The sequence below is a fragment of the Pan paniscus genome, chromosome 5, assembly GCF_029289425.2.
Source record: "Pan paniscus chromosome 5, NHGRI_mPanPan1-v2.0_pri, whole genome shotgun sequence".
Classification (NCBI taxonomy): Eukaryota; Metazoa; Chordata; class Mammalia; order Primates; family Hominidae; genus Pan; species Pan paniscus.
Genome location: NC_073254.2, coordinates 156854555 through 156877458, shown reverse-complemented (window position 1 = coordinate 156877458; position 22904 = coordinate 156854555). Strand labels below are relative to the sequence as shown.

General features: G+C 37.7%; 1 protein-coding gene across 2 annotated transcripts in view; it reads right to left on the bottom strand.

The window, feature by feature from the left end:
- PEX7 (peroxisomal biogenesis factor 7) overlaps positions 1-22904 on the bottom strand; it is a 97488-nt gene that overhangs the window by 9332 nt on the left and 65252 nt on the right. For both annotated transcript variants that reach the window (XM_034962929.3, XM_008953041.6), the window contains one exon: positions 14619-14718. In XM_034962929.3, coding sequence (XP_034818820.1) covers positions 14619-14718 — 100 coding nt within the window. The remainder of the gene's footprint in view (positions 1-14618; positions 14719-22904) is intronic.

The window sequence follows — 22904 nt, the reverse complement described above, 5'->3', positions numbered from 1 at the left end:
CAGAGGTTAACTCTGTCCTCATGTTCACACTAGAGTAGCAGAGCTACAGCCAGAACCTAAACCTGTTGAATGTATCCACTAAAACAGTGCCTCATAGAAAAGGCAAACTGAAAACCATTATTTGCCTAATCTTGCAGTTTTCAGTTTTTATACCATAGGACACAAAGATCATTATGTTAAATTACCCCTGTCTCATCTATGCTTATTTTTTTCAAGTGCTGGGCCTTCCCACATGTTAAGCATCCGCTACTGGAGAGAAGAGAATCAGAGAAATAAGACTTAGGTTTCTAGTGCAAGGTATCTATAAATTATGTTTCTGAAACCTTATTCGGCACTCTCCAATCCAGCTTCTTATTTATTCAGGACTTATAATAACTACCAAATGTCAAGGCCACTGATTCAGCAAATGTTCATAAATCTATACTTAATTGGATTAAGATAGATCTAAAACTGCAATGATATAGAATTATGAATAGATTAATTCAAATTGATGAAAATAGTATTCCTCTATTTGTTAATTAAACCCTATCTGGTTCTACAAATTTAAGCAAGCTAACAATAAAGAAAATAATAATAAGGTAAGAAAAAAGCACTTTACTAACTAACAAAGAGGCTCTAGATTCTCCAAGGTTGATATGTAGGAACTTCCTGGTAAGGAAAAACTATTGTGCCATGTGGTCCCTAGGGGACCTCTTATTAATTATCACCGCCACTGCAATGGCTTCTGGTAGCACTGCTTCCCCTCTAATTCTAGAACTGAAAGTAAACACGGGGTTCTTTCTTGATGCCCCATGGTACCTATCTGTGGTCAGCCTAAGAGACATTTAAAAAAGACTATACTAAAAATAAGGGCTAACAAAAAGACACATATTAAAAAAAGACTTCGCTAAAAAAAAAAAAATGTTAACAAACAGAAAAAATAAGTAAAGAAAATGGCATGAAAATAAATAATCTGCTTTATAGGATGAGATACACTCTTTCTTTAGCTTGTCAAACAAAGATGCATCTTTCCTGGCTCCCAGCCTGCTTCCTCATGACAAAAGCTTCCCCTCCCATCCCCAGGAATGCACACCTGGCCATGAAGACTCCTTCAAGGCCAGACTCAGGATAGAGAATGAGAAAGATGATGATAGGAATCTCCTTTTCCACCTACCCAAGATTCTCTTTCTCAGTTTCAGTCCCTTATATGAGAACCCCACTTATTTGCCCATTATCTTGCTATCAGAAAAATTGTGAATGACTGAAACCAGAAACAAAGATGACTAAGTGTTCTTTCAGTGGAAAGCTGGCATTGTCTTAGGGACCATATGGGTTACCTGTTTCTCCAGAGCTCTGTGTGTTTCACTTTCTGACTAGATTACTTTACAACTCTGTAAATTATAGAAAACCAATAGCAAGGCAAATGATTCCCATTCATGAAAGTTGCGAGGGAATTATGTCCTGTAGAGATGCAACTGATGCCCCCCCTTACCCCCTGCAAGAGATGACTCCAAACCTTAGTCTTATTGCCCTGTGGATAGTGTCCAGTTTTACACCTATTAGTAAATTCATTTCAGCACTCAATGATTGCCTGTGTCTGCTCTTTAAGCTAGCTGTCAAATCTTACATGAGTTACATAAATTAGTTAAATAAAATCTTTGACACATGTTCATACTATGACAGTCATGTCACCATTTTGAAAATTATCCTTTAACATGGCCACACACAGGGATTCAGTTTACTGTCTCAAGGGGGTAACCATTATTTCAATGAAACATAACTCTTGCTTTCTTATAGGACATACATAGTGAGTAACAGAAAAACCACTTCATTAACAGAACAAACATTATGAAATGGGGGAAAAGGGTAGACAACTATATTTAAAAAAGAGGCTGAGAACAGTTGCTAAAATTGGGCATGAAATTAAAGGCAAACAATAATATAAGATATACAGATATGATCAATTTACCAGCTCATCAGAGGATATAAAAGTTTTTCCTAGTACTTGACTATAAAAGAAATATTTAATATGCCCCCATTACAAAAATTATTCAGTGCCAAAAGAGTGGCTTTATAAAAAATACATCTTTCTTCACATGGCTGTAAAAAACCCAACATCTCAACCCTCCAGTGGGCCAAAGGCATACATTAAACTATAGTTTACTGGAGGCACTTCTAGAAGATAGTGGTTCTCAAGCTTTAGTGTCCATGAGAATCACCTGGAGGTCACACAGACTGGTCCCCATCTCCCTAGCCTCAGGCTTCAAAGTGGGGTCCTGGGATCAGTATCACTGGCTCCACTCTGGGCTGACACAGGCTGGGATCTTGAAGCCAAGGTCCACAGATAGGTTTCAGAAAGTCCATACATACAATATTTTGTGTATATTTACATTCTGGTGGGAAGGGAGAGAGAATCCATAATTTTCTTCAGAGTCTCAACCCCTGAACCCACACATGAATCCAGAGTATTCTTCAGCTGGGCATTGTAATCGTCTGCCGCCCTTTCCAACCCTCAGCTAGGACTGAGGACCTCTGAGAAACAGTATAACATGCATCATTTTTTTAACTGGGTTTCTGTCATGTGAACTAAGATGGGGTACTTGTGCAGGAATTTTTTGTTGCTGATTAAAAGAAATTCAAAACTTGGCAGGATTGAAATATTCTTAAGGAAGAATTCGCTTCCTTTCCTGAGGAGAAAGAATAAGAATATGCCACTAATACAACGGAAAACACCTTGTGCCATATTTTTACATTTTTATTTAAAATTTAAGTTTCAAATCTGATAGGTTAATATGAGATAGGAGGAGACAGAATTAGTAGGAGGACTAAGAGGAAACATGATTGAACTATCTTTAAACAAAAACCCAAGTCCTCCCTGAAGCATTCCTAAATCAAAAGTTTATGTAGCTTTTCTACATATATAAGCCAGTATCCAGAATTTCTACTGAAAGGCATGAGAAAATTTTATTAATCATTTAAGCTATGGTTAATAACAATATTTTTATTTACTTTCCTTGAGATTTGTATCCTGCTGAGTTCTAAATGGGCTGATGTGGTTTACAGATTAAACCACAAAGCCAAATAAAGATTAATAAAAAAAGAAAGAAAAGCCAACTCCAAATAACAAAATCTGTCTTAAAGGGAACAAATGGAGCAAAAGATTTCAGGCCTCAGAGCTGAGCACATCGTAATACTGGCAAAATAACTTAGGCTCTATGCTTTATAACAATGAACGAGGAAGCGAAAGCATGCTGGGTAATATAGTATCTGTTTTCTAGTAACATTCATGCATGTTTATAAAAACTAAACCTCAAGATAATTTTTTTGTTTAGAGTCAGGGATTGTATCTTGATTAAATCTGTAAATCTATATTCCTTGTGTTCTACATACAGTAAACCTTTGATAGATGCTTGTTGACTAAATGAATCCATGTATGAGCCATAGTTTTCTGCAAGATTTTGTTGAGTAGAGAGAGCCCCTCACACAATAAAACACATCCAATTAGGTGTGAGGTCAGAGATGTGGGTAAAAGCAACAAGTTTTATGGGATTTGAAGGACATATATTTTATTTGTTTGTTTTTAATTTCAGGAATATTTAGAGAAGTTTCACAGGGAGCTTGCCTTTGTGTCCTAAGAACTGTTTGTCAAATATTCCTCAGCATTACAAAGCTATCTAAAAGATGATTTATGTATACACCTATTCATCCATTTCTTCAACAAAGACTTATTAAGAACCTCCTCTGTGTCAGAAGTATGTACAGGTTACGACAATAAACACAAGGGTCCTGGTCTCTGGCTCCACAGATCTTGGTTGTAATGGAGAGACAGGTAAGCAGAGAGACACCTATGCTGCAGAGTAATATGTAAAATGATAGAGGAATTATGGGGTCCCATAAAAGTAGGCAAGGGGCCATTATAATCGAATGTGAGGGAAGTGCCTGCTTTCAGGTGGAAGTAGTATCTAAGCTGAGGCTTAAAGGAGGAACCCGCTAGACAGCATTTGTTGCTGTTTTTGGGTCAGGGGCACAATGGAAAAAAGGAAAATGTTCTAGGCAGTGGGATACATCAGAGTAAGTGAAGAACTAAAAGTTTTAGTTTTAAGGCAATTTAAAAGTTATAATTGCATTATAACTCCTCTGACGAAACTCAATCTTTCGAGAGGCAGTTTTTTTCTGAATCCCAACTAGGGTTTTTTGAAGGCTGGGGCATCTCTTGTTTGATTCTCTTCCCTTACAGTATGAGTGTGCATGTGGACACTCAAGGGCAGGGGCCTCCAGGCTCTACTGCTTCCGCCCAAGGATATACAAGTGGAAAATGTATTCCTTTACTCACAAGCCCCTGCTGTGGTACATTTCATCCCTATGCCCTTCTGAATTTCCTTTAAGCTAAGACCAATATGCTAATCTTTTCATCAAAGTCAGAATAAAAATTACTGACATTACAGAAAAAAAAATGGTTTGTCAAAATGTTATATTTCTTAATGTAAAATTTGAAGAGAGAATCAATCTTATTATTTTAAAAGATGCTATCTACTAGGGTAGTAAAAAAAACTAAACTAATAGGGTAAGATGCCATATAAGTTCTATTTTTAATTATTTCATTTTCACTTTAATACAGCAAAATAGGTATTTCTGTTATAAGAATAAGCACACTAATCAGAAATACAAATTACTTGCTTTGAACTAATGTGTCAGTTTCTTCAAAACATATAATAAAGCTTGAAAAACTGAGCAGAAATTTATGTCAATAAAGCCTATTAATTTCTAAACAGAGGTATGTATGGCATATACATTAAGACATCTTCATACATGGAATGCCAGAGAGCAACTCTATTAAACCAGTATTTCAGCATTTCCTATATGCAAAATACTGGACTAAATGCTACATAAATCCAAAGATAGTAAAGAAACATGCATTCACTAAGGAGACTATAATAAAAATTTACCAATAGTGGATCAAATCATATGTATTATAGAACATCTTCAATAATAATGGTCCCATAAATGTGGATTTTAGAGAAGGAAACATTAAAATGGAAATACAACACTTTAAATACGTGTAAAATTTAGAAAATGAATTTATATCCCTTAATTGCATCAATTCCCTCTACTTTATTAAAATATTTACACATGCAACTGATAAGGTAACTTATCTCAAATGATTTAATGTGATTGTTAATAATAATCAGGAATTCCAACTGACTCATTAGGAGCTTTACTTTAATTAAGAAGTTTTCCATTTCCTATTTATCATTATACCCTTTTTTTCTCTATTTCATGGACAATTGCTTTTGCCCTTGGGAAACTTGTTCAATCTACTGTAATTATCTTTATGACACATGGCCTCTTTAGCAAAAATGAATAATAGAAACAGGCAGAAAGATACAGACAGAATGAAAAAAAAAATCACAGTTAACTCTACATTTTGAAAAAGCAGCCAAGACATTATACTGCAGTATATTAAATTTGGGACTCAAGGAAGAAACATGCTTTACTTACTCAGCCAGCTTACAACAGAAAGCGACTACAGGAGAGAATATGGTTTATTATGATAATCATTATGGAATTTATGCAAAAGCAAGGAAAGAGCTGACCAATAAACTAAAAAAATCCTTTTCATTAATTCATTGAATAGCTATTTAGCACATATGTATCAGGTGGTTGACATTAATCCACTGTGTATTTCCGGGCACTCAAGATATTTAGTTGACACAAAATATTTACTGAAGCAGAGAAGGAAAGAAGAGGAGGAGAGAAGGAAGAGAAGAACTTAATTCTGGAGTCAAAAAGGCAGAAATAATTTCCATAGGCAGAGGCGGAGGAGAGCAAGAGAAATGGGTAAAAACATGGATATGACAAATAACAAAATGTAATTGTTCTGCAATAGAGGATTACATAGGATGGTGAGAACTAAAATTAAAAAGGAAAACGGATTATATTGAATCCTGAAAGCAAGATTAAAAGTTCAGACTCTACACTGAAGGGAATGAATGGGCTTCCTCTTGAAGGTTTCTGAGCGAAGATGACAATGATAAAAACGACAATTTAACTGGATTGATTTGCAAATTAAAACTAGTATTTAATAGTATGGCAAGAGGTTAATGGTCAGAGTGGTTTAAAAGCATCACAGGAGTGATTGTCCAGGAATTCCAAAAAGAGAAAGATAGGTTAGGAGGCAAATATAGTAGCATCTGCATTGGATGACAAATGCCTTTAAAAAGGGACAGCAATAGGAAAAATGTATTCTGTTGCAGGCACGTGATATGTCTGTCCATTTATTCCAGTCTTTTTTCAAAGGTCTCTTAGCAAAGTAACATAATCTTCTTAATCTAGAGTCCTGTATATTTTTAATTTTTTTCTTTGGGAATACTACACCCATACACACACACACACATGCACACACACACATACACAGTTGTTGCCTTGTAAAAGTAATTTTTCCCATTTTATTTTCTAACTGATAATTGTTATATCTATAGGTTATTCAATGTTATACATTTATTTTAACTGACTTTCTCATTGGACTCTCTTATTATTTTTAATAGGTTAAAGTTGATATATTTAATACTTATTCAATTTGACAATCATATGAATTACAAATGACAATAAAATGTTCTACCTTTAAAATTTTAAATTCTATTTTGTTTTCTCCTATTTCTAACTGGCCACACAATTTTTAGAACCACGTTCATTTACAGTGGTGATGGTGGCAGTTCTCACCTTGCTCCTACCTTTAACGTATTTCAGGTCAAGCACTAACAAAACCAGATTTGCATTATGGAAACCTCTCCCTGGAGGCAACATGGAGAATCAATGGGATGATGGAAAGAGCTTAGAGACCAGGTTTGAGATTGTTGCAGTAATCCACGGTAAAGGTACAAATAAGTGCTTATCTAAGGCAGTGGAGGTAGAAAGGCATTGTCTGGATTTCAGAGATATTGGTGAGAAATAACTCATAAACTCAATACCAAGTTGAATTTAGGAAGTGCGAAGAGACAGGAAAACTAGGATTACTTCCCAGATCTCTAGTATGGCCCCGAAATGCAATCAACTGACCAGGTTAGGAATACTGAAGGAAAAGCATGACATCTACTCAGATCTCACAGTAAAGTCTGCTGGATACATAGGGCAAGTATCACTAGCATAGAATTATACAACAGCTTTAAGGGGAAGTTGCACCAAAGTAAGAGGGCTAAGACTGAATATTGGAGAACATCTACTTTTGGAGGGATGGTGATGAAGATATTTAGCAAAGAGGTAAGGAAGAAGAGGTCAGCATGGTAGCATTGAAAAAATAGGACAGGAAGATTTTTTTCAAATATCAAAATTATATGGCTAAATAAGAAAAAAGTCTGAAAAAAGGCTAATTCGGGTTTCAGGAGTTTACTGGTGATCTTTTTGGGCTTAACTTCAATTGAATGATGAAAGGAAGACAGGTTTAAAAGAGAGTGTAGATTCTGAGAAACTAAAAGCAAGAGGTCAATTTACTAATTCTAGATATTTAATAATAGAAGAGAAACAGAACTTACTGATAGTGTGACAGGACAGTGGGGTAAGCCCCATAGAGCTTTGAAAACAGAAGAACCGATTGAAGATCTAAAAACAGTGGATAAGTGAAGAAGCAAAGATGTGGATGAGGAAACCAGCAAGAAAATTAGAAACCCACTGGAAGAATGGGAAAAAAATAGAGATAAAATGCAAACATTTTGGGGTGACAGAGATGGAAAAAGATGCTCATTCCTGGGAACTCTCTTTTAACAGTAAGTAGAACATAAGGTCAAACGTCCAGATACTGACACTGAAAAAGGATGAGGAAAGATACAGTGGAGAATGGGCTAAAAAAATAAAAAAGACTTCAACGGTAAAATCAGAAAGACTTCAAAGGTAAGTTGAGTAGGACCAAGAGCCCAAATGAAGTTTTTTAAAAAGTAATCTGAAGTGTGCCTAGTCAGTATGTTTGGTGGGTTTTCAGAAGCAATGCTTCATAATCAAGAGAAAGGAAATTGAATAGGAAAGTGAGTGATTCAGGAATGAAAGATCAGAGGCTGATGTCAACAGTGAAGGGATGCTATAATTGCAAGGGGTATGTATTAGTCCATTTTCACGCTGCTGATAAAGACATATCTGAGAATGGGAAGAAAAAGAGGTTTAATGGACTTACAGTTCCACATGGCTGGGGAGGCCTCACGATCATGGCAGAAGACAAGGAGGAGCATGTCACATCTTACATGGATGGCAGCAGTAAAAAAAAAAAAAAAAAAAAAGCTTGTGCAGGGAAACTCCCCCTTATAGAACCATCAGATCTCATGAGACTCATTCACTATCATGAGAACAGTGCAGGAAAGACCTGCCCCCATAATTCAATCACCTCCCACCGGGTTCCTCCCATGACACATGGGAATTGTGGGAGTTACAATTCAAGGTGAGATTTGGGTGGGGACACAGCCAAACTATATCAGGGTGTCTATGTAGTGCAGAGGGCAGCAGACACAGCCTAATACCATCCATCTAAGGAGCACACTGATATCCTACAGAGCTGGAACTGGGAAATGTTTTATGGCTTGGCGAAAACAACAAGGACTTGTTATATCATTGTAAGCTAAAAAATTACACAATTATGAAAGCATCAATGAGGAAACAGCAGAGACTAATGCCTGAGGATACCGACTGCTTCTGGCACTTGTTCTTTTTAACTCTAAAGCTAGTCTGTGACAGATGCAGAAAATATCACCTGACATAAAAGGTGAACAGGACACAAATATCCTAACTACAAATAATGCTTGCCATCTTCTAAAATCCAATTTTCTAAACTCATTAAAGAATTCTTAAATACTTTTATCTACTGTCAACCATTAAACCTGGTATCGAAGATTATGGGAATAGAGGTTTGTACCAAAACAAGAGCTGAATTTTTAAATGATATCTAACCAGGCACAGTGGCTCACACCTGTAATCTTGGTACTTTGGGAGGCTGAGGTGGGAGGATCACTTGAGCCCAGGAGATCCAGACCAGCCTGGGCAACACAGTGAGACCTCATCTCTACAAAAAATTAAAAAAAAAAAAAAAGTGCACACCTGTAGTCCCAGCTATTCAGTAGGGTAGGGTGGGAGTGGAGGCTTGAGATGGGAGGATCGTTTGCACCCAGGAAGTTGAAGCTACAATGAGCCATGACGTACCACTGCATTCCAGCCTGTGTGACACAGTGACCCTGTCTCAAATAATAATAATAATTAAAAATAAAAATACATCTAAAGAACTAGTTTAAATCAGAACCAAATCTAATCATCTTTTACTGAAACAAAACAAAAATATACAAAACTACTTCTACTCTATTAATATTTTAAAGAAAGCTCATTATATAGGAGCTACATGTTCCTAGCATGGACAGATTCAGATATTCATTCACTAAAGATTATCTTAGGTGGGGCATGGTAGCTCATGCCTATAATGCCAGCACTTTGGGAGGCCGAGGCAGGAGGACTGCTTGAGCTCAGGAGTTCTAGACAAACCTGGGCAACATAGCAAGATCCTGTCTCTATGAAAAAAAAAAAAGAAAGAAAGAAAAAATTGTTTACCCAAACTTTGAAAAATACACACACAGACAGAGACTGGATGGGTAGCTACCACTGGGAAGGAGGGGTCAGATTTGGGAAGAGGCTTCTGGAATGCAAGCGATGTTCTGTATCTCAACGTGGATAGTGGTTATACGGGGTAGTCACTTCTGGATAACTAATTGAGCTGTACACTTAAAAATATGTGCATTTTAAAATATAAATTTACATTTCAATTAAATCTAAGAAACATAATAATATGGTAAAACAGAGATTTTTAAAAGAAACATAATAATATGGTATAAGAGATTCTTTCTCAAGTGGGGAAACTATAGGTAATCTTTTTTCTTTCTTCTAAATGTAATTTCCAAAATTTTGTCATGAGGAAAACATTAAAGCTTATTAAACATACAGCGGCGACATCTGAAAGTGGTAGCGTTTACTTTAAAAGAGATTAAAATAATAAATAACTATGCCCCCAAAAGAATATATAAAGATATGTAAACTTGTATCCAGCTTATCAATACTAAACTAAACATCACTGAGCATTTGGAAGAGCAGAATTGATACTGCAGAACACAAAGTCAGGAATTCTAAACTAATATAGAAATTCCAGTTATATAAATAGGTATATTATAGGTCTAGAATCACAAGTCTACAAAAAGAAAAAGAATATCTAATTTAGAAATAATAAGGATAAGAAAGAAAAGATAAAATGTCAGAACTGTACAAATCATGATCAGAAAAAAAAAATTTCAAAGAAAACGATGCCTTCAGCCTGGTTAACAAGAGAGGGCATAGAGCATTTCTCAGCAATTATCCTTAAAGAATGACCCCAGACATTTATTTGTCAAGTTTTAAACTTTTAAAGACAAGATCTTACATTCTGTTAAGAAGAAAGGTGGTGTAATATATGAATGCCCTTGACCTCATTTCTCAGATCTCTAAGAAAGGACAAGCTAAAAAGAAAAAGAATTATACACAGAAGAACTCAGATAAATCTCTTTTAAGACTGAGAATATATAAAAACACAGAGCCTTAAAGTAACATCAGCAAGGTCCTACAGCTGCTAAGATCACAAAAGACAATAGGTATATGAAAGCAGATGGAAAGACACTAAGAGGTGACAGAAAGATACTTTCTAAGGGAATAAAAAATGATCAAAGAGTAAAATTAAATTAACTTACAATCTGTAAATCTGACATTATGAGACTAAAGGATAAATATAGTATGTTAAAAATAACTTGGCTGGGCGCAGTGGCTCACGCCTGTAATCTCAGCAATTTGGGAGACCAAGGTGGGCAGATCACCTGAGGTCGGGAGTTTGCGACCAGCCTGGCCAACATAGAGAAACCCCATCTCTGCTAAAAATACAAAATTAGCTGGGCGTGGTGGCACATGCCTGTAATCCCAGCTACTCAGGAGGCTGAGGCAGGAGAATTGCTTGAACCCAGAAGACAGAGGCTGCAGTGAGCCGAGATCACGCCATTGCACTCCAGCCTGGGCAACAAGAAAAACATTCTGTCTCAAAACAAACAAAAATAAAACTTAAACCACCTACTATACCAACACAGGTTAGTGTGGCAGATTTTAAGTGACTATGAATTCTTCACAGGTCCTCCCATCAAACGGTAGAGTCTATTTCCCACTCTTTGAATCTGGGCTGGCCTTGCAACTTGCTTTGCAACAGAAGGAATGCTGTGTGGCTTCCAAGTCCAGTTCTCAAGATGACTTGCAGCTTTTGCTCTTGCCCTCTTGGAAACACACAACTGTTAAGTGCAGAGACCTGGGCACACCTAGAGACACACGGCCTGGAAGACAACCAGCACTACCCACCAGACACATTGAACGAGGCCTAATAGGACCACCCGGCCCCAGTTAAGCCACCAGATGGCTGGAACCACATGGGTGGCCACAGGAAAGACCAAAAGAAGAACTGCTAGGGTGTGTCTGGTCCAAATTGCTGACTCACAGAATTGTGAGCAAATAAAATTGTTGTTTTAGGCCACTAAGTCCTGGGAGTTGTTCGTTACACAGTAATAGATAACTGACAAAAGTGAGAGGGAAAAATATGGAGATACATGTAGAACTTGATTCATATCTTCCCTAGAAAAGAGTTTGATGTGACCTGTAAAAATACAAATTATCTCTCTCCTATAGCCGCCCAAGATGCCGAAAGAAGACCAAGGGCAAGACGGTGGCCCCAGCCCCTGCTGTCTTGAAGCAACAGGCCAAGAAAGTGGTGAATCCCCTGTTGAGTAAAGGCCTAAGAATTCTGGCACTGGACAGGACATCCAGCCCAAAAGGGACCTCACCCACTTTGTGAAATGGCCCCGCTATGTCAGGCTGCAGCAGCAAAGAGTTATCCTCTACAAGAGCCTAAAAGTGCCTCCTGTGATGAACCAGTTCACCCAGGCCCTGGGACCACCAAACAGCTACTCAACTACATAAGCTGGCCCATAATACAGACCAGAGACAAAGCAAGAGAAGAGGCAGAGACTTGGCCCAGGCTGAGAAGAAAGCTGTTGGCAAAGGGGATGTCCCCACTAAGAGACCACCTGTCCTTCAAGCTGGGGTTAACACCGTCACCACCTTGGTGGAGAGGAAGAAGGCTCAGCTGGCGGTGACTGCACATGACGTGGATCCCATCAAGCTGGTTGTCTTCCTGCCTGCCCTGTCTCATAAAATGGGGGTCCCTGACTGCGCTGTCAAGGGAAAGGCAAGACTGGTTCACAGCATGACCCACACCACCATCACCTTCACACAGATTAACTCGGAAGACAAGAGGGCTTTGGCTAACATGGTGGAAGCTATCAGGACCAATTACAATGACAGACATGATGAGATCTGCTGTCACTGGGGGGGCAATGTCCTTGGTCCCAAGTCTGTGGCTCACACTGCCAAGCTGGAAAAGGCAAAGGCTAAAGAACCTGCCACTAAACTGGATTAAATGTACACGGTTGAGTTTTCTGTACATAAAAATAATTAAAATAATACAAATTATCCTTTGAAAAATATATAAATTAATAATATACACAACTCAAATGTTTGTGTTTAAAATACTGGTTGAGATCACCATCTTAATTTGAATAAAATCTATTACTTAGGGATGTATGTCCTCTGATTAAGTCCTCTCATCACAAAGTTGCTTTTAATAAGGTAGGCCTATTATGTGTGGAGGATTTAGAAAACATCTGGTATTCTTCAGACCTGGGCGAGGAAGCGCCATAGCTGAGGAAATGGAGGCGCTGCAGCTGCTGCCACAGGTTCTAGTCTGGGCTCACAGAGGACAGGTAATAGAAATACATAAGGATGAGGATTTAATGAATATTTACTTAGGATCCTTTATTTGGGGTGCCATGTTTCAGTACGTACATTGCAACTTTTTAAGACTAAAATAAAAAACAGGTACAATTATTTTATTAAAATCCATCTATAATAAATGTATCAGAAAAGGAACTAGTTCATTTGAAACACATTATATTTATGCTGAAAAAATGCCATTTCACTCATCACTATTTCAGTTTTTTCTCTTCTTATATCCTATTAAGTCATTTTAAATGATTATTTCTAATGTTAATGGGAACATTCTAATACCAAATGAGAATCGTTTAAACTCAGAATTACATCTTTAATTCCTAAAATGAAAAACTCATAGGCTGAGAGCTCATGCCTGTAATCCCAGCACTTTGGGGGGCCGAGGAGGGTGGATCACTTGAGGTCAGGAGTTCGAGACCAGCCTGGCTAACATGGTGAAACCCCATCTCTACTAAAAATATAAAGATTAGGCCAGGCACGGTGGTTCATGTCTGTAACCCCAGCACTTTGGGAGGCCAAAGCAGGTGGATCACTTGAGGTTAGCAGTTTGAGACCAGCCTAGTCAACATGGCGGAACCCCATCTCTACTAAAAATACAAAAAATAAGCCAGGCATGGTGGCATGTGCCTGTAATCCCAGCTACTCAGGAGGCTGAGGCAGGAGAATCACTTGAATCCGGGAGGCGAAGGTTGCAGTGAGCCGAGATTGCGCCACTGCACTCCAGCCTGGGCAACAGAGCAAAAACTCTGTCAAAAAAAAAAAAAAAAAATTAATTGGGTGTGGTGTTGCATGCCTGTAATCCCAGATACTTGGGAGGCTGAGGTGGGAGAATTGTGTGAACCTGGGAGGTGGAGGTTGCAGTGAGCCAAGATTGCACCACTGCACTCCAGCCTGGGTGACAGTGTGAAACTCTGTCTCCAAAAAAAAAAAAGAAAAGAAAAAAAAACACTTACATATTTATTTAAATTTCAGAACACATTAATGTGAAGTGGGATTTTCTTTTTGCTTAACTTATGAGAGTTATCATAAAAGCACAATTTCACAGTCATGCTCTACAATTTCCACATATTATTTTGTGTTTCACTGATATGCTGGTTCTTTCACACACTCTGTATTTAAAGGGCCTTATCACTCAACATATTGTAGTGTTTCTGATTGACTTTACAATTTCTAAAATGAAAAGGCTTTTTTTAAAAAAAAAACCTGAGGGATATTTAAAGTCCAAAGTGTCTACTCTCAAGTCCTCAAGAGAACAAAAAGGGAGACATATATTGTTTATTAACTTAAATAGCAGACATTCTATTTTACTTGTTCTCCATCAGAAGCTTCCCATTCGACACGTGGTGTGAAGACAAGGGCGACAGTCCTGAAAGGGTAGTGACCTGCCTGCCCATGGTCTCAACTCCCTAATGGGACAGCTGAGTCAGGACCACATGCTCCTGACTCCTGCCAACCCGTGGCGACAATCCTGCCATATTCCATCTTTCTCTTGTCACTTTTCTGTTGGGAGAGGCCTAGAGAAAGCCTTTAAAATGTTAGGATAATACCTCCTGGGAAGGTTCCTTTTTCTCTCAGGGAAATCAGTCTTTCAAGAGGAGAAAGGTATGTCAACTTTCTTGATACCTCTTATTCCCTAGTAGTTTAATGCTCAAATGCTCCAGCTTATATAGCTAAAATGGCAACAATTTTATTCATAAAAGCAACGCATGCCACACAGAGTTGGCTGTGAACTTGGGCAGAAGAGAATATCATGAGATTGTATCCGTTACCTGAGTGGGGCTCTGAAGACTGAAGTCTAAACCACAAGTAAACTCTGTATGATGCTCCACTGTTTCAAGAAGAGAGTCAGGCTTTGAAAAGTTCCAGAATCTGTGAAGATAAATAAAAGGGAATAATTTAAATGCTAAAACTACCAAAAAACTTATATTAAGAAAAAATAGATATTTGACATAGCAAAGATTTTATCCAAACAGGCTCAACCAATTCATAAATACAGAACCCCACTATTAAGCCCTACATAAAAAATCCAATAAGAAAAAAAAGTACTCCATCCTATTATATACAAAAAAAAAAACCCTACATCAATCTACCCTATAAAAGATTATTCTACTCCCATTAGTATACCTTTTAGGACAGAAGCTTAACAAGTTTTAATTTAAAAAATGTTTTTATATTGCACAAGGACATTGAGATGATAGTCAGTATGCTTTTGTAGCAATTTCTAAAAGCATTCATGGCTATAAAATAAGGATATTGAATTAAAAGAACTCTAACATTTTGTGATTTTAAATATGACTTCATTTCTCAACAATTGACAAGAAAGATCTTAGGCTTAATTTAAATTTCAACAGCAATTAGAATTCTTTGAAAAAAATATGTTCTCTTATGAAAATCTCTGTAATTCTGAAACTATCTTTTTTCTTTTTTGAGGCACAGCCTTTCTTACAGATTCCACATCAATATAATTCCTAGAATCAAGAAAAACAGAAATGTATTTTCCTGAGCCAATATTATGTATTCTACTAAACCTCCATAGACTGAAAGCGGTAATATTTACCATAATCAAGCTCTCATTTGTACTGTGCAGACAAGAATTTGGCCCTGTTTTCAATACATAACATGGTACTTTATTTCTAATGCTTTATTTGCTCATCATCTTTTTTATTTGATTCTAAACATACTATAAAAATGGCACATTCAGGATCACAGAGTCAGATCTTAATTCAGCTTCTCTAATGATCTACAACATGGCACACTGAAGGTTTAACAGATCCCTTTGAAAGAGAGTAAATACACAGAACCAAGAGCCACAGTTTGTTTAACCTGGTGGTATTATTTCCCTAATAAATACAGAGTTGGCCCTATTAAGTTTTGAAAAGGGTTGTCGCTATGGATAATCCACTGTGTGGGTAACAAAGAAACAATGAGTAAATAGCTCATTTATCAGATTACCAAAATCTACAAAATATTTGGGAACAGTGATTTTACTTTTGAAAATTTGCCTGTTCAACCAAATGAGGGAACAAGCTGTATGCATTCTCAGAAATCCTAATAGTGGTCTCCACTGTCTTTGCATATTTGTTTCTTTGAATTCTAGAGACAGTGAATTATATCAAAATCTAATTTTCTGGGTCCCGATAATGTTGAGAGAAGCAAAAGTAAACATATAATTTTGTAATTTCATTTCTAAAACATGGTTATTCACTGATTTGCATTATCTGAAATAATAATCAAATGATTCTGCATGTGGCTACTATGTTCCAAAAAATACTCAAAATGATTTTAAAATAAGCATTTAATATGGCAAAAAATGAGTTAAAGGAAAATTAAGGGTAGGAAAGTAAGATGGCATCTGCAATGAGATTGGTACATTCCATGAAGTTCTATGTCCTTGACAGGGAAGGACCTCAAGATGCTAAGCTTTCTAGCAGCCAAAGGAAAAAGGGAGACAATCAAGACCCAAATGCATGGTGTCCACAACCAAACTGCTCCTGGAAAGCTCAGAAGGAAATTCTCCCTTGGGAGTTCAGTGACAAGAAACCCAATGTTTATGTAATAAGAACATCCTCAACATCTGTGAGGAAACATACAGATGCTTTGCCAGCTGCTGCTTATGAGTGAATGGCATCACCCTAAAGGGCAGTTTAAAAGAATGGGTCTAAGGGAAAGTCAATTTGATGTAATCCGGGTATTTAGCTCTCTGACTTCATTTGAAATTTAGATTTTATTTCAGCAGAATGGATACGCTAAATATGCTTTATGTAAACCATAAAAATTGGTTTCTTTTAGAACGTAAGGATAATACAAAACAACGAGAATTTATTTATACTCTCCTGATAAATTCCTGGAATGCAGCTTCTGTTGTTTTGAGCCAGCTTAGGACAAAGCTGCATTGAGATAAGATAAGGTGGGCCTTATGAAAATTAAGATGCCTCTCAAAGACACATGTGTGCAGCTATCCAACTTCAGCCTGAAAGTGTGATGAGGGAAGTCACACATTCAGGAGAACTGTGATTCTATTCAAAAAGTCCACCTGAATTTGCTCTAATATACAGCTAATGGGTAGTCAAAGCCTCACAGAGTTCTACACCACAGAATCACAGACATAATTTTAACCTGGGAAAAACTATCCAGTATTTATCTGCATCTTGCAAAGAGTTCATCAAAGAAAATACATGCTGAAACTCTTTGGTGAAGGGAGGGTTAGTCTACTGAATGGCATAAAGACACTTCATTACATCATTTCACAGCTCTGGTAGAAATTATGTAACATACCAAGTGTATACATTATGGTGCCTAAACTAAGAGAGGTTCATTTCCAACAGAATGGCTGACCTGGTTTCTAGACCCACACTTTAAAAACAACTAAAAACCCTGGACGAAACATAAAAACAAATAACCAACCTTAAAACTTCATTAAAGCATTAGTGAGGAACACTATAGTAAAAACCAACACAAGACTGAAACCCAGAGCAGTAAATGGAAAAATGAAGCCAGCTTTTGCCTTGAGAGGATTTGCTAAACAGAGACAACCTAAGCTTCAGATTTCTTCACCTCAAGGGGATCAGGAGTCAGGAAAATTTTTTCAATCAATATTAATATGCATAATTTAAAAATAATATTCAGTAGTGAAATATCAAAAATATTGTTAAATACAGTAAATTATACAAACTAAGTTGAGAAAACCAAATGCTAAACGGTATGTCAATATACTATAATTTATTATTTAATTGCTAATGGCTTTTTAATAACAAAAGAAATACATGTATTTCTTTCCCCATTCTCACTCTCTAATTAGCAACCACTGTTAACAGTTTAATGAGTATACTTCCAGAGTTTTTCTATGTATCTCTATTGAAGTTCCAGCCAGAAAGAGTGAGTTGAAAGGAGGGGCTAACAGGGAGAAAGTGGGTGTTTCTCCAAGTTTTCTCAAGTTTGCAGTTAAGGGAGTGGGCATGGTCTCTCCTTGCAACCTTCTTCTGGATTCAAACATCCCATAAGTGCTATATATCCAAGGGCCTTCATGCATCTATCGCGTAAGTAAAATGAGCTCCTTTTTGCTGCAAGGAGTCATACTATAATATATCATTAAGTGGTCAAATAAGGCACATTATTCTTAAGTGAAATGTTTGTTTTGATCCAGCATATATACTACTTGGTGCCTTTTTGTCTCTTTGCTGATGAAATCACTGACTATTTAATCTCCCTCATGGGAAGTAAATATACTGGATAAGCCTCCAATGATTAAAAATATTACAGAACTGTAGGAACATTTTTCATTTAAATTGTATATCATAATATAATGTCTTGGTTGAGTTATTTTTTGCTTTTTGGTTCCACAATTCTTTAACAATGCAAGTATACAGCACTGTATCACATCTCTCTTCTTTAAACATTTTATTATTACTTTTATTTTTTTTGAGATGGAGTCTCACTCTGTCGCCCAGGCTGGAGTGCAGTGGCGCGATCTCGGCTCACTGCAACCTCTGCCTCCCGGGTTCAAGCAATTCTCCTGCCTCAGCCTCCTGAGTAGCTGGGATTACAGGCGCACGCCACTACGCTCAGCTAATTTTTGTATTTTTAGTAGAGACGGGGTTTCACCATGTTGGTCAGGCTGGTCTTGAACTCCTGACCTCGTGATCTGCCCGCCTTGGCCTCCCAAAGTGCTGGGATTACAGGCACGTGCCACCATCCCCTGCTAATTTTTGTACTTTTAGTAGAGACGGGGTTTCACCATGTTGGTCAGGCTGGTCTCGAACTCCTGACCTCGTGATCTGCCCACCTTGGCCTCCCAAAGTGCTGGGATTACAGGCATGAGACACCGTTCCTGGCCTATTATTACTTTTTTTGGAGACAGCGAAATCATAGGGCACTGCAGCCTCAAACTCCTGGCCTCAAGCAATCTCCCCACCCCACCCTCCCAAATAGCTGGGACTACAGGTGGGTACCACTATGCCTGGCTCATCACAGTCTGTATTAAATACAACGTCAAAATCATTTCAACAATTAAGCTGAAATTACTTACTTTCTACTTTAACTAAATGTAATTTGAAATCTCTATACTAACACTTTTGAAATTTAGCCAACAGATGAATTCAGCAGAAGGTTTAAAATATTTTTTTAAAGTTCTTTCTTTTCCTTTTCTGTACTCAACTTACGAGTTAGTCATGAATTACTTATAAGTCTTTCCTTACTATGAGAAAGGGACAATGTTCTGGCTATTTTTCAATGTCTTACATGTACATTAGTTTTTGTTGTGTTTTTATAATTTTAAGCAAATTTCACTATATACTCCTCTCCATTTGCAGTGCTTGGGCACAGTAGTCTTTAGAGCAAGGAGCAAAAATGTCACAACACTTACTTTCACATCATTTAGTTATTCATTCAACAACTGATGAGTCCTTCCATGTGCCAGGTAGGTGCTAAGCACCATATGCAAGACAGACATGGCCTCAGCCCTCCTGTGCGGCTCATAGTTCAGTGGGATCAACTGACATGTTTTTAAAAATCACCAAAACACAAACGTAATGACAATTGACAAGTGCCCCAAAAGACAATGCAGGATGACTTAAGAGGACATCCCGAGGAAGTGACATCTGAGCTGCAAATCTGAAGGTTGAGGAGTTAGCCAGGGAGAGAGCAGAAGAGCAGCTTATCGCTTGTCTGCAAGGAGCCTGACAGTGTGTGACCAGAAGGGCCCATGAGGCTGGCGCAGGGAAAGGGAAGAATGTTCCAGGACGTAAGCAGGGCCAGGTCAAACAGGTCTTGTAGGTCATTTGAAGAATTTGGGATTTTCTCTTTAAAAAAAGAGAAAAAAGCCACTGAAGGATTTTAAGCAGCAACTTAAATTTGTGTGGTCAGTTTGCCTTATTTTAAAACATTTTAATAAACATTTTTCATTTAGAAAAGTTCTAAATTTACAGATAACTTGTGAAGATAGTAAAGAGGGGTCCCATACACCTCAACAGCCAGGTTCCCCTACTGTTAACATGGGTCTATGGTCAGCTTTGCCTTCAAAGGTGTCTCTGGCCACAGTGAGAAGAATGGACTTGAGGGCTTGAGTGGGTATGGGAAGATCAGTGGTCCAAAAAGAGGTAATAGCAGCTTGGACTTAAGGTACTGAGTGTGATGATGAAGAAAAGTTGATGGATTGGAGATTTATTTAGGCAGAAGAATTAATACAACCTGGTGATTAATGGAACAGAAGACATCAAAAAAGATTCTCATGTTTCTTGTTTCATTCACAGTACTCATAATACTTCCATGCATTTATTTATTTCTTAATACAAATCTATCCTCCTTTAATAGGCAATAAGCTCCTTGAATTCAGGGACAGTGTCCTATTCTTCTTTGTATCTTTTGCATGTATAAAAGTGTCTGCCACATGGTCAACCAAAGAATTTATGGGCACTCATGAATGAATGAATGAATGAGCAAATAAATATACAATGGGTATAATTCTCATTTCAAAGGTGAAGACAATATGATCCAAGAAATTAAGCAATCCATGGTTATAGAGCTAATAAATGGCAGCCCCAAAACACAGACTCTCCTGACATCATGTCTAGAACTTTTTCTACTAAAAAAGATGGCACCATACATTTTTTTCTCTAGGCCTAGGTCATGCCAGAAAATTTTAAATATAGGTGGGCAGGATCTGCAATTCTTCAGGCAGTTTTGATTAACACCCTGAAAGTTCAAATAGGCATGGACCAAGTCAGGTATCCCCCAAACTCTTCAAACTACAGAAAGAATTTCATAAGCCAAAGCCCATGCCGAGAGTCCATTAGTCAGCCACTTACAATAAAAATCCTAAGGAAATTATGAGCCAGAATACATCTGAACTACCATGGCAAGGACTTTGGGAATTTTCTTTTCTCTCTTTTAATATTTTTTATATGCACTTATTGCATCCTCTAGTCTACTCTGCTGTCTCTTTCTAACTTATGTATCACTCAACTCTCTTTCTATAACCACTCAGATTTCCATCCTTTTGCAATGAACCCCCTATAGAACACATGGACTCATGGGCCTATTACTTTACGATCTGTAACACTTTTGGAAGGGATTAAAAAATAGAAGTGGTCGGGCCCGGTAGCACTTTGCAAGGGCAAGGCGGGTGGATCACTTAAGGCCAGGAGTTCAAGCCCAGCCTGGGCAACGTGATGAAACCCTGTCTCTACCAAAAATACAAAAATTAGCCAGGCATGGATGGTGGTGGATGTCTACAGTCCCAGCTACTTGGGAGGCTGAGGCAGGAGGATCGCTTGAGCCCAGGAGGTAGAGGCTGCAGTGAACCGTGATCTGCAGTGAGCGTGAGCAACAGAGTGAGACTCTGTCTCAAAAAAGAAAAAAAAAAAAGGGCTGTTGAACAATTTTATAGAGTTAAACTATTCATTCACTCAAAAATATTTACTGATGGTAACATTCATTTATTTGCATGACTGGATTAAAAACTGTTTTTTGGTTTTGGAACTTGTATTAATAATAACAAAAATAAAGTTTAAGACAGAAAAAAACCCTAACTACCTGCTAAATGAAGAATACATGATCAATTGTGAAAAACTACTGAACAATTTTCAAAGGTGTCTCTTGGAATGCTCAATCACTAATACCCAGAAACCCCACAAACTTTGAAGGTTACATATGATAAAATTCTAGACTTAAGCTTCCTTCTCAAAATGAGTCCATCACAATATTTCATCGAAAACTCTAATCAGATCAGTATTTTAGAGAAGCAGACTTTACTTCATCACAATAAACATTAAGCCCGGGAACCACATACCACAAAGCCTAGAGTACTCTGACAAATTAAAGAAAATCATCAGGCTGATGGAAGGCCTGCTCTGAGAGTATTTATGGCAGAGATCCACAGGGATGCTGGATGACTTTCTGAAGAATGCCACATCTCAATAAGAGGAGATAAAGGAAAAGAGGCAAAACTCCTATGCGGTTTGTGTATTGCTTACTGGTACAAATCAAAGAATCATGAAATAATTTTTGCAATACAGCTTCAAATAAATACTTGACTAAAAAAGAAGTAAAACTGGAAGAACTCTACTCATGAAATAGTATCACTATCTTAGGGATAAGAATAGTCTGTGTACATCTGAAGCGTAACTGGTAGCACCAAAATGTACCCACCTAGAGCAAAAGAGCATTTCACTGATGGATAATGTGACCACATGGGGTTGCTTTAGAACTTCACCCCACACCTAAATGTTGACAATCATTAAGCTTACAGCAGCTGCCTATGCTTTGGTCATTTATTAGCGACATTACCATGAAATACTTAATGTCCTCATCTCTGCAGCTAATCATTTATGAATAAACCTACTCAGGCTGTCATGTAGTGGAATGTCTGCACTGCTTACAATGATCTCCTTTATTTAACAACTCTCTCCTCAGCAGAGGGTGGACACGGTGATGGGGGTGAGGAGGGGGAGAAGACAGACACCGACAAAGAGAGAAAAAAACAGAGACAGAGCAGACCAAATAATTCTGTTCCTTTTCTTGTAACTGGACATGAAAGCTTGAGGTAAAAAAAGAAAAAAAAATCAGCCTGCAGGAGGAGGAGGAATGACAAAGTCGGCTGTACAGTTTCAATGCCTTCCATAAGCCACACTGCACACCGTGCTTCTGCCTTTGGGCTCTGAGGGACCCCATAGTCTGAGAAATATTTCCCTGTTTATATTTAAGCTATCTAAGGATGGTTTCTGTTTTACACATGTGTGCACAGACACACATACTGTAAATAATATAGTGGAGAAAGATAAGGGACTCTGCTGAATTTTATTTAGGATGAAAATAGATGAATAATTACGGTTTTTTAAATCTCCACATGGTTCATTCCATTAAGTCCAATGTCTAAGAATTCCATTTTAGAATATTTAGTGTTGCCACACTCTTGACTAGGGTTTCAGGACAGACCTCAAAGGGTGTATTATTCATCCTTATGCTCTCTGGGAACTGTGTAAACTACTACCAGCTGACTGGCAGTACCCAGTTGGTCTAAGTAAATAGGCTTACTATGTGTGCAAATAACGGAGAGAGGG